Here is a 14787-nt window from a genome sequence, read left to right as displayed (position 1 = left end):
TACTGGGGTGCAAAGAAGCAAAAAAATAAATAACAATATGGGATGAGGTAGTTGGATGGGCTATTTACAGATGGGCTATGTACATGTGCAATGATCTGTGAGCTGCTCTGACAGCTGATGCTTACAGTTAGTGAGGGAGATATGAGTCTCCAGCCTCAAGGATTTTTGCAATTCGTTCCAGTCATTGGCAGCAGAGAACTGGAAGGAAAGGCGGCCAAATGAGGAGTTGGCTTTGGGGATGACCAGTGAAATATACCTGCTGGAGAGCGTGCTACGGGTGGGTGCTGCTATGGTGACCAGTGAGCTGAGGTAAGGCGGGACTTTACCTAGCAAAGACTTATAGATGACCTGGAGCCAGTGGGTTTGGTGACCAATATGTAGCGAGGGCCAGCCAACAAGAGCATACAGGTCGCAGCGGTGGGTAGTATATGGGGCTTTGGTGACAAAACGGATGGCACTGTGATAGACTGCAAGATGGCGTAGCAGTGCAGACGTGGTTTGTCGTTCTCCCCTGTACATTTTGTATTTTTTGTCTTTTCTTGTATATATTTCAATTTATTTTCAATCTCTTTTCCATTTTTAAATTAAATATACCTTCCGGTAACCCGCCTCACCCAATTTGATACGGATCCGCTATTTTTAGACGTTTTAGCCAGAACCTCCATCAGCAGCTAGCCATCACGAGCTAACCAGCTAATTAGCTACTAGCTATTTCGTCATTGCCAGCCACTGCAGCCACTGCTTACCTTCGGCACAGACACCAGACACTTTATTCAACTTACCAGCCTGCCAGTATCGGACAGTTTTCTCCACTACTGATTCCTGCTGTAAGCCCTGGACCATTACTCCTGATCATCACAGCTAGCTAGCTGCCACAGAGTGGCCCAGCCCCGAAGCTAGCTATGAGCCAGGCCCACCTCCCGGCCCGCTCAGTGATCACTCGGCTACACAGCTGATGCCTCCAGGACTCTTCCCGGACTCTTCCCCAACACGGCTAGAATTCCACTACTCCACCGGATCCTTGCTGTAAACTCTGGACCTTTGCATCGGATCATCACTGCTAGCTAGCTGCTACCGAGTGGCTATAGTGGCTAATCCCCCTGCCCCGAAGCTAGCACCAGCTAGCCGTGAGCCAGGTGCATCTCCCGGCTAGCAAACGAAATTACTACAACCACAATACCTTTTTCACCAACTGGCCTGGACCTTTGTCGACACGAAGCCCCGCCGTTCCACCACCACGACTGGTCTGCCGACGTAACTCCATCCGCTGTGCCCCCAACCGACCTTTGCCGGACATCAGAAAAGGCGCTTCTACTAGCCCCGGCCTGCTAACTTTAAACTCTGTGTCTCCCGCTTGCTAGGTAGTAACGACTACCCAGCGGCTTCCCTGTTTCATCTATTGCTGTTCACTGGACCCTATGATCACCTGGCTACATAGCTGATGCCTGCTGGACTGTTCATTAATCACGGTACTCCATTCAGTTTATTTTTTGTTTATCTGTCGGCCCCAGCCTCGAACTCAGACCCTGTGTGTGGTTAACTGACCCTCTCTGCCCATTCATCGCTATTTTCCCTGTTGTTGTTGTCTTAGCTGAGTAGCTGTTGTTGTCTTACCCATTGTTGTCTTAGCTAGCTCTCCCAATCAACACCTGTGATTGCTTTATGCCTCGCTTTATGTCTCTCTCAAATGTCATAATGCCTTGTATATTGTTGTTTAGGATAGTTATCATTGTTTGAGTTTACTGCGGAGCCCCCAGTCCCACTCAACATGCCTCAGATACCTCCTTTGTCCCACCTCCCACACATGCGGTGACCTCACCCAGCATAACTAGTACGTCCAGAGATGCAACCTCTCTTATCATCACAAAATGCCTGGGTTTCCTCCACTGTACCCGCACTCCACCATACCCCTGTCTGTATATTATGCCCTGAATCTATTCTACCACGCCCAGAAATCTGCTCCTTTTATTCTCTGTCCCCAACACTCTAGACGACCAGTTTTGATAGCCTAAAGCCGTACCCTTATCCTACTCCTCCTCTGGTCCTCGGGTGTTGTAGAGGTTAACCCAGGCCCTGCGTGTCCCCAGGCACTCTCATTTGTTGACTTCTGTAACCGAAAAAGCCTTGGTTTCATGCATGTTAACATCAGAAGCCTCCTCCCTAAGTTAGTTTTACTCACTGCTTTAGCACACTCAGCCAACCCTGATGTCCTTGCCATGTCTGAATCCTGGTTTAGGAAGGCCACCAAATATTCTGAGATTTCCATCCCCAACTACAACATTTTCCATCAAGATAGAACTGCCAAAGGGGGAGGAGTTGCAATCTACTGCAAAGATAGCTTGCAAAGTTCTGTCATACTTTCCAGGTCTGTGCACAAACAGTTCAAGCGTCTAATTAAAAAAATGAATCTCTCCAGAAATAAGTCTCTCACTGTTGCTGCCTGTTATAGACCCCCCTCAGCTCCCAGCTGTGCCCGGGACACCATATGTGAATTGATTGCCCCTCCTCTATTTTCAGAATTCGTACTGTTAGGTGACCTAAACTGGGGTATGCTTAACACCCCAGCAGTCCTACAAGCTAAGCTAGATGCCCTCAATCTCACACAAATTATCAAGGAACCCACCAGGTACAACCCTAAATCCGTAAACATGGGCACCCTCATAGATATTATTATGACCAACTTGCCCTCCAAATACACCTCTGCTGTTTTCAATCAGGATCTCAGCGATCACTGCTTCATTGCCTGCATACGCTATGGGTCCACAGTCAAACGACCAACCCTCATCACTGTCAAACGCTCCCTAAAACACTTCTGCGAGCAGGCCTTTCTAATCGACCTGGCCCGGGAATCCTGGAAGGATATTGACCTCATCCCGTCAGTCGAGGATGCCTGGTCGTTCTTTAAAAGTCATTTCCTCACCATCTAAAATAAGCATGCCCCTTTCAAAAAATGTAGAACTAAGAACAGATATAGCCCTTGTTTCACTCCAGACCTGACTGCCCTCGACCACCACAAAAACATCCTGTGGTGGACTGCAATAGCATCGAATCGTCCCCGTGATATGCAACTGTTCAGGGAAGTCAGGAACCAATACACGCAGTCAGTCAGGAAAGCAAAGGCTAGATTTTTCAAACAGAAATTTGCATCCTGTAGCTCTAACTCCAAAAAGTTTTGGGACACTGTAAAGTCCATGGAGAACAAGAGCACCTCCTCCCAGCTGCCCACTGTACTGAGTAGAGTGTTGGAGGCTATTTTGTAAATGACATCGCCAAAGTCAAGGATTGGTAGGATAGTCAGTTTTAAGAGGGTATGTCTGGCAGCATGAGTGAAGGATGCTTTGTTGCAAAATAGGAAGCCGATTCTATATTTATTTTTGGATTGGAGATGCTAAATGTGAGTCTGGAAGGAGAGTTTACAGTCTAACCAGACACCTAGGTATTTGTAGTTGTCCACATAGTCTAAGTCAGAACCGTCCAGAGTAGTGATACTGGACGGGCGGGCTGGTGCGGGCAGCGATCGGTTGAAGAGCATGCATTTAGTTTTACTTGCATTTAAGAGCAGTTGGAGGCCATGGAAGGAGAGTTGTATGGCATTGAAGCTCGTCTGGAGGTCAGTTAACACAGTGTCCAAAGAAGGGCCAGAAGTATACAGAATGGTGTCGTCTATGTAGAGGTGGATCAGAGAATCACCAGCAGCAAGAGCGACATCATTGATGTATAGAGAGAAAAGAGTCGGCCCAAGAATTGAACCCTGTGGCACCCCCATAGAGACTGCCAGAGGTCCGGACAACAGGCCCTCCGATTTGACACACTGAACTCTGTCTGAGAAGTAGTTGGTGAACCAGGCGAGGCAGTCATTTGAGAAACCAAGGCTGTTGAGTCTGCCGATAAGAATGTGGTGATTGACAGAGTCGAAAGCCTTAGCCAGGTCGATGAATACGGCTGCACAGTATTGTCTTTTATTGATGGTGGTTATGATATCATTTAGGACCTTGAGCGTGGCTGAGGTGCACCCATGACCAGCTCGGAAACCAGATTGTATAGCGGAGAAGGTACGGTGGGATTCGAAATGGTCGGTGGTCTGTTTGTTAACTTGGCTTTCGAAGACCTTAGAAAGGCAGGGTAGGATAGATATAGGTCTGTAACAGTTTGGGTCTAGAGTGTCTCCCCCTTTGAAGAGGGGGATTAACGCGGCAGCTTTCCAATCTTTGGGGATCTCAGACGATATGAAAGAGAGTTTGAACAGGCTAGTAATAGGGGTTGCAACAATTGCGGTGGATAATTTTAGAAAGAGAGGGTCCAGATTTTTTAAATGGGGCATGCTTATTTAAGATGGTGAGGAAATCACTTTTAAAGAATAACCAGGCATCCTCGACTGATGGAATGAGGTCAATATCTTTCCAGGATACCCGGGCCAGGTCAATTAGAAAGGCCTGCTCGCTGAAGTGTTTTAGTGAGCGTTTGACAGTGATGAGGGGTGGTCGTATGACCGCGGACCCATTACGGACGCAGGCAATGAGGCAGTGAGCGCTGAGATCCTGGTTGAAGACAGCAGAGGTGTATTTAGAGGGCCGGTTGGTCAGGATGATATCTATGATGGTGCCTGGGTTTACGGATTTGGGGTTGTACCTGGTAGGTTCATTGATAATTTGTGTGAGATTGAGGGCATTTAGCTTAGATTGTAGGACGGCCGGGTTGTTAAGCATGTCCCAGTTTAGGTCACCTAACAGTACGAGCTCTGAAGATAGATGGGGGCAATCAGTTCACCTATGGTGTCCAGGGCATAGCTGGGGGCTGAAGGTGGTCTATAACAAGCGGCAACGGTAAGAGACTTGTTTCTGGAAAGGTGGATTTTTAGAAATAGACGCTCAAATTTTTGGGGCACAGACCTGGATAGTATGACAGAACTCTGCAGGCTATCTCTGCAGTAGATTGCAACTCCACCCCCTTCGGCAGTTCTATCTTGTCGGAAAATGTTATAGTTAGGGATGGAAATGTCAGGATTTTTGGTGGCCTTCCTAAGCCAGGATTCAGACACAACTAGGACATCAGGGTTGGGAGAGTGTGCTAAAGCAGTGAATAAAGCAAACTTAGGGAGGAGGCTTCTAATGTTAACATGCATGAAACCAAGGCTTTTACGGTTACAGAAGTCAACAAATGAGAGCGCCTGGGGAATGGGAGTGGAGCTAGGCGCTGCAGGGCCTGGATTAACCTCTACATCACCAGAGGAACACAGGAGGAGTAGGATAAGGGTACGGCTAAAGGCTATAAGAACTGGTTGTCTAGTGCGTTCAGAACTGAGAGTAATAGGAGCAGGTTTCTGGGTGCGGAAGAATAGATTCAAGGCATAATGTAAAGACAAGGGTACGGTAGGATGTGAATACAGTGGAGGTAAACCTAGGCATTGAAGGATGATGAGAGAGGTTTTGTCTCTAGAGACACCCTAGAGACACCATTTAATCCAGGTGAGGTCAACGCATGTGTGGGAGGTGGAACAAAAGGGCTAGCTAAGGAATACTGAACAGGGCTGGAGGCTCTACAGTGAAATAAGACAATAATCACTAACCAAAACAGCAATGGACAAGGCATATTGACATTAGGGAGAGGCATGCGTAGCCGAGTGATCATCTGGAGCAGTCTGGTATGCAGTCTGGTATGCTCTGGGTTGAATCGCGCTGTGCAGACTGGCAGGAGTTGACCGGGCTAAGGTTAGCTGATGACCGCTACCAGTGGCTAACTGACTACTAGCTAGTAGCTAGTTAGCAGGCTAGCTTCTGTTGGGGGTTCCGATTCTAAAGTATAGAAAATAGCAGATCCATACCACATTTGGTGAGGCGGGTTGCAGAAGAGTATGTTGAAATTGAGGTTAAAAATATAAAAAATATATACGAAATATATACGAAGAAAGCTGTCATCAAAGCAAAGGGTGGCTACTTTCAAAAATCTAAAATAAAAAATATATATTTTGATTTGTATTTCGGTTACTACATGATTCCATATGTGTTATTTCATAGTTTTGATGTATCAAATACTTATGTCATGCAATAAAATGCAAATTCATTACTTAAAAATCATACAATGTGATTTTCTGGATTTTTGTTTTAGATTCCGTCTCTCACAGTTGAAGTGTACCTATGATAAAAATTACAGACCTCTACATGCTTTGTAAGTAGGAAAACCTGCAAAATCAGCAGTGTATCAAATACTTGTTCTCCCCAATGTATATATATATTTTATGTATATATATATATTTTTTATATATATATAATAATCTTAATATGTCACAAATTTCAGTATTCTGTTTGATAATTTGGTGTGTCTAAAAGTGTCAATGGTGCTACTCTATTTAAATGAAGGGAAATCAAATTGTGAGCCAAATTATCAATCATATGTCATTAGAAATTAAGGACCTTATATTTGAGCATCTGGGGCCTCCATTTAAAAAAAAATCCTTAGTTTACCTAAAATGTGTCATTGGTGTTACTAATCAAAAAGTTATTAAGCTGCCTTATTAGTTGATTTAAAATGAGAAGATTTACCCAAAGACATTGAAATCAAGAAATGTTTAGATTTTTTTCTCCCCAAAATGCCATTCCCAAAAGCCACCTCAATCTAAGAATGACCATAGAGGTCTCTAGTTGGATATAATACATTTTTGCCAAAGTTCTCAACTGGGTGGGGATTCCGATGAGTTGGGAGCGATCAGCCAATGATCAGCGCATTGGCTTCTTCTTCAAATTGGGTTGCCTGGTTTGTAAATGGATTTAATCTGTATCACTGCCATTTAGTGGCCAAAATACTAGAACGAAACAATATTTGGTTCAGGACACCAGCACTGCAGGTGGCGTTAAATTACCCTTATTTTTATTTATTTATTTATTTATTTCACCTTTATTTAACCAGGTAGGCAAGTTGAGAACAAGTTCTCATTTACAATTGCGACCTGGCCAAGATAAAGCAAAGCAGTTCGACAACATACAAAAACACAGAGTTACACATGGAGTAAAACAACATACAATCAATGATGCAGTAGAAGAAAAAAAAAAAAAGACTATATACAATGTGAGCAAATGATGTGAGATAAGGGAGGTAAAGGCAAAAAAATGCCATGGTGGCAAAGTAAATAAAGTATCGCAAGAAAAACACTGGAATGGTAGATTTGTAGTTTGAACAAAGTTCAAAGATAAAATATAAATAATATGGTGCAAAGGAGCAAAATAAATAAAATAAATAAATACAGTAGGGGAAGAGGTAGTAGTTTGGGCTAAATTATAGATGGGCTATGTACAGGTGCAGTGATCTGTGAGCTGCTCTGACAGCTGGTGCTTAAAGCTAGTGAGGGAGATAAGTGTTTCCAGTTTCAGAGATTTTTGTAGTTCGTTCCAGTCATTGGCAGCAGAGAACTGGAAGGAGAGACGACCAAAGGAGGAGTTGGCTTTGGCTTATAAGCTTTATTATTTTTTTTAACACAAAAGAAGAAGGAAATTGACAACTTCAAAATGGATATAGCCTCAATGTTGCTGCCTATGCTGTCACAGATGCCACAATGGGACAGATACAGTATACTACAAAATCATCCACCAATACAAGGCCTAATACAACATTTTGTGTGTGTGTGTGTGTGTGTGTGTGTGTGTGTGTGTGTGTGTGTGTGTGTGTGTGTGTGTGTGTGTGTGTGTGTGTGTGTGTGTGTGTGTGTGTGTGTGTGTGGATAAAAAGAAAAAGGCATATTTCCTCTCGACCATGAACAATAAAGTAAACTTCATATTTGTTGCGTCAGCCGTCGTGCATCATAAAACACTGTTGCACACTCAATAAAGATTCAGAGGTTAACTTTCCTTAAGAAGTAGCAATCACAGCACAAGTGATTTTGGCCTTGTTCTCTGTACTTGCTTTTTACACACACACACACGCACACACAAACACGCACACACGCACACGCACACGCACACGCACACGCACACACACACACACTGGGGGGAGATGTTTGTGGGTTAATAACTCATTGACTCTGATTAAGGTAGAGGAAGCGGTTTGTTATTAAGACCAGCGGCCAAACATTCCTCCAGGAATTGGGTTTGTGAGCTGTGGGGTACACATAATATGGCACTGCACTGCGGACCAGAGTTACGAGATGCATTTGAGCTAAGTAGGAAGAAAAAATAAATACTTTATCTCTGCCTATAAATACTTTATCTGTGCCTATAAATACTTTATCTGTGCCTATTTGAGCTTGACTGGCTTAATAAACTAATAGAAACTTCCCAAAAATGCAAACCCTGCCCATCTGGCACTCCAGGCAGACTCAAGCAAACGTATTGCAAGAAGTATTTGAAAATAGGTATTTGACCCAGGTCTGCTACAATGATACACATTGAGCTCTGAACAGCTTGTAGGATGGGAAAGCACACACACACACACACACACACCACACCCCCCCCCCCCCCCCCCGTACCAGAGGGGATGGGCGGGGGGGAGTGGATCTCCAGGAAGGGGATTCGGATGGAGGTGGGTGCTCTCCTTGCGACCTCTGCATCTCCGTTGTTAAGCAGCAGGTCCACGATCTCCTGGGTCCACGTGGTTCCTGAGAGACAGGAAAGGTAGAGGGGCCCATTGAAATAGAATTACTAGAAGCCCCTCAGACCATGGCAAGTTGACTGGAACACTCATGGGTACCGCCAACAGTCCACCTATCACGGAAGATTGACTTGAATGAGAATGTCCATTATATAATTCTATTTCTTTGGAATGTACATTACTCCAGGGGTATGCAGTGGACATTCCAAACCAGTGGCCAGTACAATGAATGTGTTCTCCCACTCCAAAATACCCACATGAAAAAAATATTATATGGTGTAAATACTATAGTATTCACTGTAGTGTTTTTGCGGACTTTACTGTAGTATTCACTGTAGTGATTTTGCGGACATTCTTTTATATTTATAGTTTACTATAGTTTAAATACTGTAGTAAAAAAACGGTAGTATATACTACATGAATTACTGTAGTGCTTTTTTGGACTGTAGTATACTGTAGTATTTATGTAGCATTTTTGCGGACTGTAGTATACTGTGTATTTTTTTTTTGTGGACATTACAATTGTATTTACTATAATAGTGTTTTTGTATTATTATCTTTGACATAGAAGTGGGGGCTTTAACCTTCAAGAAATGTACTGGACAAATACTAAAAGAGCCCATTTTCCATAACCTGTAGGTAGGACTGGGGTCTGAATGAATAGTTCAGAGCTATCTGCTCTTTTCTATAACCTGTAAGTAACACAATATATGGTCTATACTTGGCATATACAGGTAACTGCCAAAATAATGGAAACACTTAAGTAAATTAGGGATGCAAAGTATATTGAAAGCAGGTGCTTCCAGAGAGGTGTGGTTCCTGAGGTAATTAAGCAATCAACATCCCATCACACTTAGGGTCATGTATAAAAATAGTCAGTGCTATCAGGGATCCTTGGGACATCCCTGCCCCAGTGGTGTAAAGTACTTAAGTAAAAATACTTTAAAGTACTACTTAAGTAGTTTTTTTGGTATCTGTACTTTACTATTTTTTTTATTTTTGACTACTTTTACTATTACTTCACTACATTCCCAAAGAAAATAATGTACTTTTTACCTCTTCCTTGACACCCAAAAGTACTTGTTACATTTTGAATTCTTAGCAGGACAGGAAACTGGTCCAATTCACGCACTTATCAAGTAAACATCCCTGGTCATCTCTACTGCCTCTGATCTGGCGGACTCACACAAATGCTTCGTTTGTAAATTATGTTTGAGTGTTGGAGTTTGCCCCTGGCTATCCAGAGGGGTGGGTACGTTAGTTTCTAAATGTAATCATTTACAGTTACTAGTTACCTGTCCAAAATTGTAATCAGTAACAGAACTTTTGGATTACCCAAACTCAGTAACGTAATCTGATTACATTGTTACTTTTAGATTACTTTCCCATTAAGGGGCATTAGAAGAAGACAAAAATGTATGTTACCAATTGAACGGCATCTATTGCAGGATAAATCAATGTTAAAGTTTACATAGCTGGCTAAATATAGATGTTCAATTTTACTTTATGGGTTGTTTATGTAGGCTTCTTCTAACCCATTGCTTTCCACTACATATAATAATACGATTAAATTATATCTTTACATTAAAAACCAAAGTCTATCAGAATTCCAGTCATTCCAATAAATGTTATACCCCTTGATCTTCAAGAATAGGACTTGGAAATATGGAAGTATAGATTAGCCAAATTGGTTTTTTTCACCCCAAAACTAAGGACTTATTAGCCAGCCCTACTCTGTTGTTCATGATTTTGTTGTCATGGAGGACTGATTGGGGTCATTGATTCGAGTTGTAAAATAAATGCTGCGCTCATGGAATGGCATGCTTTGAGTGCTACTGAAAAGTGCTATTTACATGTGAAAAATGAATGCCATATGCTGCATTTGCTATAGGCCGTTTAAAGGGCAAATCCACAGATGAAACACTAACAAAATCGTTGCCCCACCTCTGTTTTGGTAAAAAGCTGAGGGATGGGCCTGGAGAAATGTAACCACTGTCAGATTAATAGACAGCTATGGATTTAAGGACTGATCATCCATGATATCAAAAGTATTGTTTTAACCATGTTATGAGGCTGTACAGTGTTTGTTTACCATTTACAATGTTTACAAACATTGGAGAAAAACAAGCTTATATTTTGGATAGTTTGACAGTTGAACTAAGCTCATGAGGCATTTATAAGTTATATTCTTCAATACTCAATGGATGGATGGATATATATATATACTGCTCAAAAAAATAAAGGGAACACTTAAACAACACATCCTAGATCTGAATGAAAGAAATAATCTTATTAAATACTTTTTTCTTTACATAGTTGAATGTGCTGACAACAAAATCACACAAAATATCAATGGAAATCCAATTTATCAACCCAGGATGTCTGGATTTGGAGTCACACTCAAAATTAAAGTGGAAAACCCCTCGGCGCCACTGGGCCTGCGCTGGGCTCGAGGTGGGGCCCCCGGCCGATGGCCTCCCTCCGCCTGGGCAGCCCGGAGGTGGCGGTGGCCCTGGGCCCCCAGACCTGGACTAAAGCATCCGCCAACTCCTGGACAGTCTGTGGTGCAACGTGGCATTGGTGGATGGAGCGAGACATGATGTCCCAGATGTGCTCAATTGGATTCAGGTCTGGGGAACGGGCGGGCCAGTCCATAGCATCAATGCCTTCCTCTTGCAGGAACTGCTGACACACTCCAGCCACATGAGGTCTAGCATTGTCTTGCATTAGGAGGAACCCAGGGCCAACCGCACCAGCATATGGTCTCACAAGGGGTCTGAGGATCTCATCTCGGTACCTAATGGCAGTCACGCTACCTCTGGCGAGCACATGGAGGGCTGTGCGGCCCCCCAAAGAAATGCCACCCCACACCATGACTGATCCACCGCCAAACCGGTCATGCTGGAGGATGTTGCAGGCAGCAGAACGTTCTCCACGGCGTCTCCAGACTCTGTCACGTCTGTCACGTGCTCAGTGTGAACCTGCTTTCATCTGTGAAGAGCACAGGGCGCCAGTGGCGAATTTGCCAATCTTGGTGTTCTCTGGCAAATGCCAAACGTCCTGCACGGTGTTGGGCTGTAAGCACAACCCCCACCTGTGGACGTCGGGCCCTCATACCACCCTCATGGAGTCTGTTTCTGACCGTTTGAGCAGACACATGCACATTTGTGGCCTGCTGGAGGTCATTATGCAGGGCTCTGGCAGTGCTCCTCCTGCTCCTCCTTGCACAAAGGCGGAGGTAGCGGTCCTGCTGCTGGGTTGTTGCCCTCCTACGGCCTCCTCCACGTCTCCTGATGTACTGGCCTGTCTCCTGGTAGCGCCTCCATGCTCTGGACACTACGCTGACAGACACAGCAAACCTTCTTGCCACAGCTCGCATTGATGTGCCATCCTGGATGAGCTGCACTACCTGAGCCACTTGTGTGGGTTGTAGACTCCGTCTCATGCTACCACTAGAGTGAAAGCACCGCCAGCATTCAAAAGTGACCAAAACATCAGCCAGGAAGCATAGGAACTGAGAAGTGGTCTGTGGTCCCCACCTGCAGAACCACTCCTTTATTGGGGGTGTCTTGCTTATTGCCTATAATTTCCACCTGTTGTCTATTCCATTTGCACAATAGCATGTGAAATTTATTGTCAATCAGTGTTGCTTCCTAAGTGGACAGTTTCATTTCAACGAAGTGTGATTGACTTGGAGTTACATTGTGTTGTTTAAGTGTTCCCTTTATTTTTTTGAGCAGTGTATATATATATATATATATTAAATGTATTTGTCCAAAAATGTAACAACTACAGATTGCCCCTTTCAGTCTGTCAAAAGTGTGCGAGTTTGAGCATGTGTCCATTAGGCCTGTGGATTTGTTTTATTTATTAGCATGAATTAGATTGAGCAATAAAAGCCCCGCTTTTTTTCCATAGGCTGGGATCCACACTATGCAGCTGTTGCAAGAGGACATTTTTCACTGGCTGTCTACTGGTTTCAAAAACAATGATTGATAGGCAGTTCTAACTTCTTGAATTCAACTATTATTGGGTTCAAATACACATTTAGATTTGTGAACAGCCATCCACAACAACCACAATCCATAAGGCACAAATAGCTAAATGAGAGAGCAGTAGTGTGATTCACATCAATGCGCTATGTAGATATCAATAATAAGTGATAGCCGTATCGCCGTAGACTACACCACTGCTGTCATTTTTACCTCCAAGCGTTATTTAAATTGAATAATCTTTGGATGCCAACAGCAGTCGCACCATTGGAAGACATACCTTGGACTGTAGCCTAGAAAAGCCTGTTCCTGCGCTTTTCCCGTGATCGATCAAACACATTTGGTGTGTTAGTGATCTCTGACTTGTGTTCAGATTCGCTCAGGTGGAACAAACTTTAATTTGCCTTTTGTCAATGCTGCTTTGAATGTCATTGAGAAAACAGTGTCAAATATTTATTTCTCGCATTTAAACGTAATCCTTGAAGTAATCATCTCTTTTTTCAAAAGTACCTGTGATCTGATTACAATATTTTTGCTGGTAATGTAACGGATTACAGTTACCGTTTTTGTAATCCCTTACATGTAACGGATTCGTTACTCCCCATCCCTGGCTATCTGTAAATAAAAAAAACAAGAAAATCATGCTGTCTGGTTTGCTTAATATAAGGAATTTTTAATTATTTATACTTTACTTTTGATACTTAAGTACATTTGATCAATTACATTTACTTTTGATACTTAGGTATATTTGAAACCAATTACTTTTAGACTTTTACTCAAGTAGTATTTTACTGGGTGACTTTCACTTTTACTTGAGTCATTTTCTATTAACATATCTTTACTTTTACTGCCCTAGAACCTAACCCTAACCTTAATGAACATCCACTGGATCGGTGTTCCCCCTGCGGGAGGTTGTAAATAACCAAAAAAAATCCCTGGACATAGACATATCTGACATGGGCAGAAAGCTTATATTCTTGCTAATCTAACTGCACTGTCCAATTTACAGTAGCTATTACAGTGAAATAATGCCATGCTATTGTTTGAGGAGAGTGCACAATTCTTGTCACAGTTGACTTGGTCTGGTGTAAGGCGGAATCAGATGCAGGAGACAGGTGCTGGAGGTGAGTGTCCTTTTAATAATTTGACACACAAAACAAAACCGCGAGGCACAGGGCGCTACAGACAGACTGCCTGGGAAAAACACATTCCCAATATTGCGAACAAAATATATATATAAGCGGCACAAAAAGGCACGAGGCGCAGCCCGGTAAATCCTCTCTTCGTGAAACTGTCAGAAACAAACCCGTAATAAAACACGGACCACCGTCCTGAGTGGACAATCAACAATCCCGCACAAAACCCCAACTGAAAACACACACTAAATAAGGCCCCACTAATGACAGACACAAAACAAGTGCGGAACAGACAGACGAAACCAAAAGACACAGAACCAACGATCGGTGGCAGCTAATAGGCCGGCGACGACGACCGCCGAGCGCCGCCCGACCGAGGAGGGGCGCCACTTTCGTTGGATCCTGTGACAATTATGAACTTAAAAATGTATTAATAAACCAATTAGGCAACATTTTGAACAGCTAGCCAATGGATCATTGGATCAGTCTAACACTTTGTACATACACTGCTGCCATCTAGTGGCCAAAATCTAAATTGCGCCTGGGCTGGAATAATACATTATGGCCTTTCTCTTGCATTTCAAAGATCTAATGTGTTATATTCTCCTACATTAATTTCACATTTCCACAAACTTCAAAGTGTTTCCTTTCAAATGTTATCAACGATATGCATATCCTGGCTTCAGGTCCTGAGCTACAGGCAGTTAGATTTGGGTATGTCATTTTAGGCAAAAATTTTAAAAAAGGGTAGGATCTTTAAGAGGTTTCAACCTTTACCTTAACTATTTAAAATGTCAACTTCAATGGGGTAGGAATATCCCAAGGATCCCGGATAGTATGAACCATAAAAAAATGCTGGGCAGTCCATTATTTTGGCTACCATGGCTATGCCCCAATAGTATGACAATTCCCCTTTATTACAGACAGAAATACTCCTCCCTCCTCAGATGATCCCACAGTTGAAAATGTGGAGGTTCTGGACTGGCATGGTTACACGTGGTCTGCGGTTGTAAGGCCGGTTGGATGTACTGCCAAAATCTCTAAAACAACGTTGAAGGCGGCTTATGGTAGAGAAATGAACA

At 43.2% G+C, this 14787-nt stretch overlaps 1 protein-coding gene across 1 annotated transcript in view; it reads right to left on the bottom strand.

The window, feature by feature from the left end:
* Window positions 1-14787, bottom strand: part of sult1st6 (sulfotransferase family 1, cytosolic sulfotransferase 6) — a 60575-nt gene that overhangs the window by 43694 nt on the left and 2094 nt on the right. Inside the window, exon 2 of the mRNA XM_014158566.3 lies at window positions 8456-8584. Coding sequence (XP_014014041.1) covers window positions 8456-8584 — 129 coding nt within the window. The remainder of the gene's footprint in view (window positions 1-8455; window positions 8585-14787) is intronic.

The sequence above is a fragment of the Salmo salar genome, chromosome 19 (assembly GCF_965601325.2).
Source record: "Salmo salar chromosome 19, fSalSal1, whole genome shotgun sequence".
NCBI lineage: Eukaryota > Metazoa > Chordata > Actinopteri > Salmoniformes > Salmonidae > Salmo > Salmo salar.
This window is presented reverse-complemented; position numbering and strand designations above follow the sequence as displayed.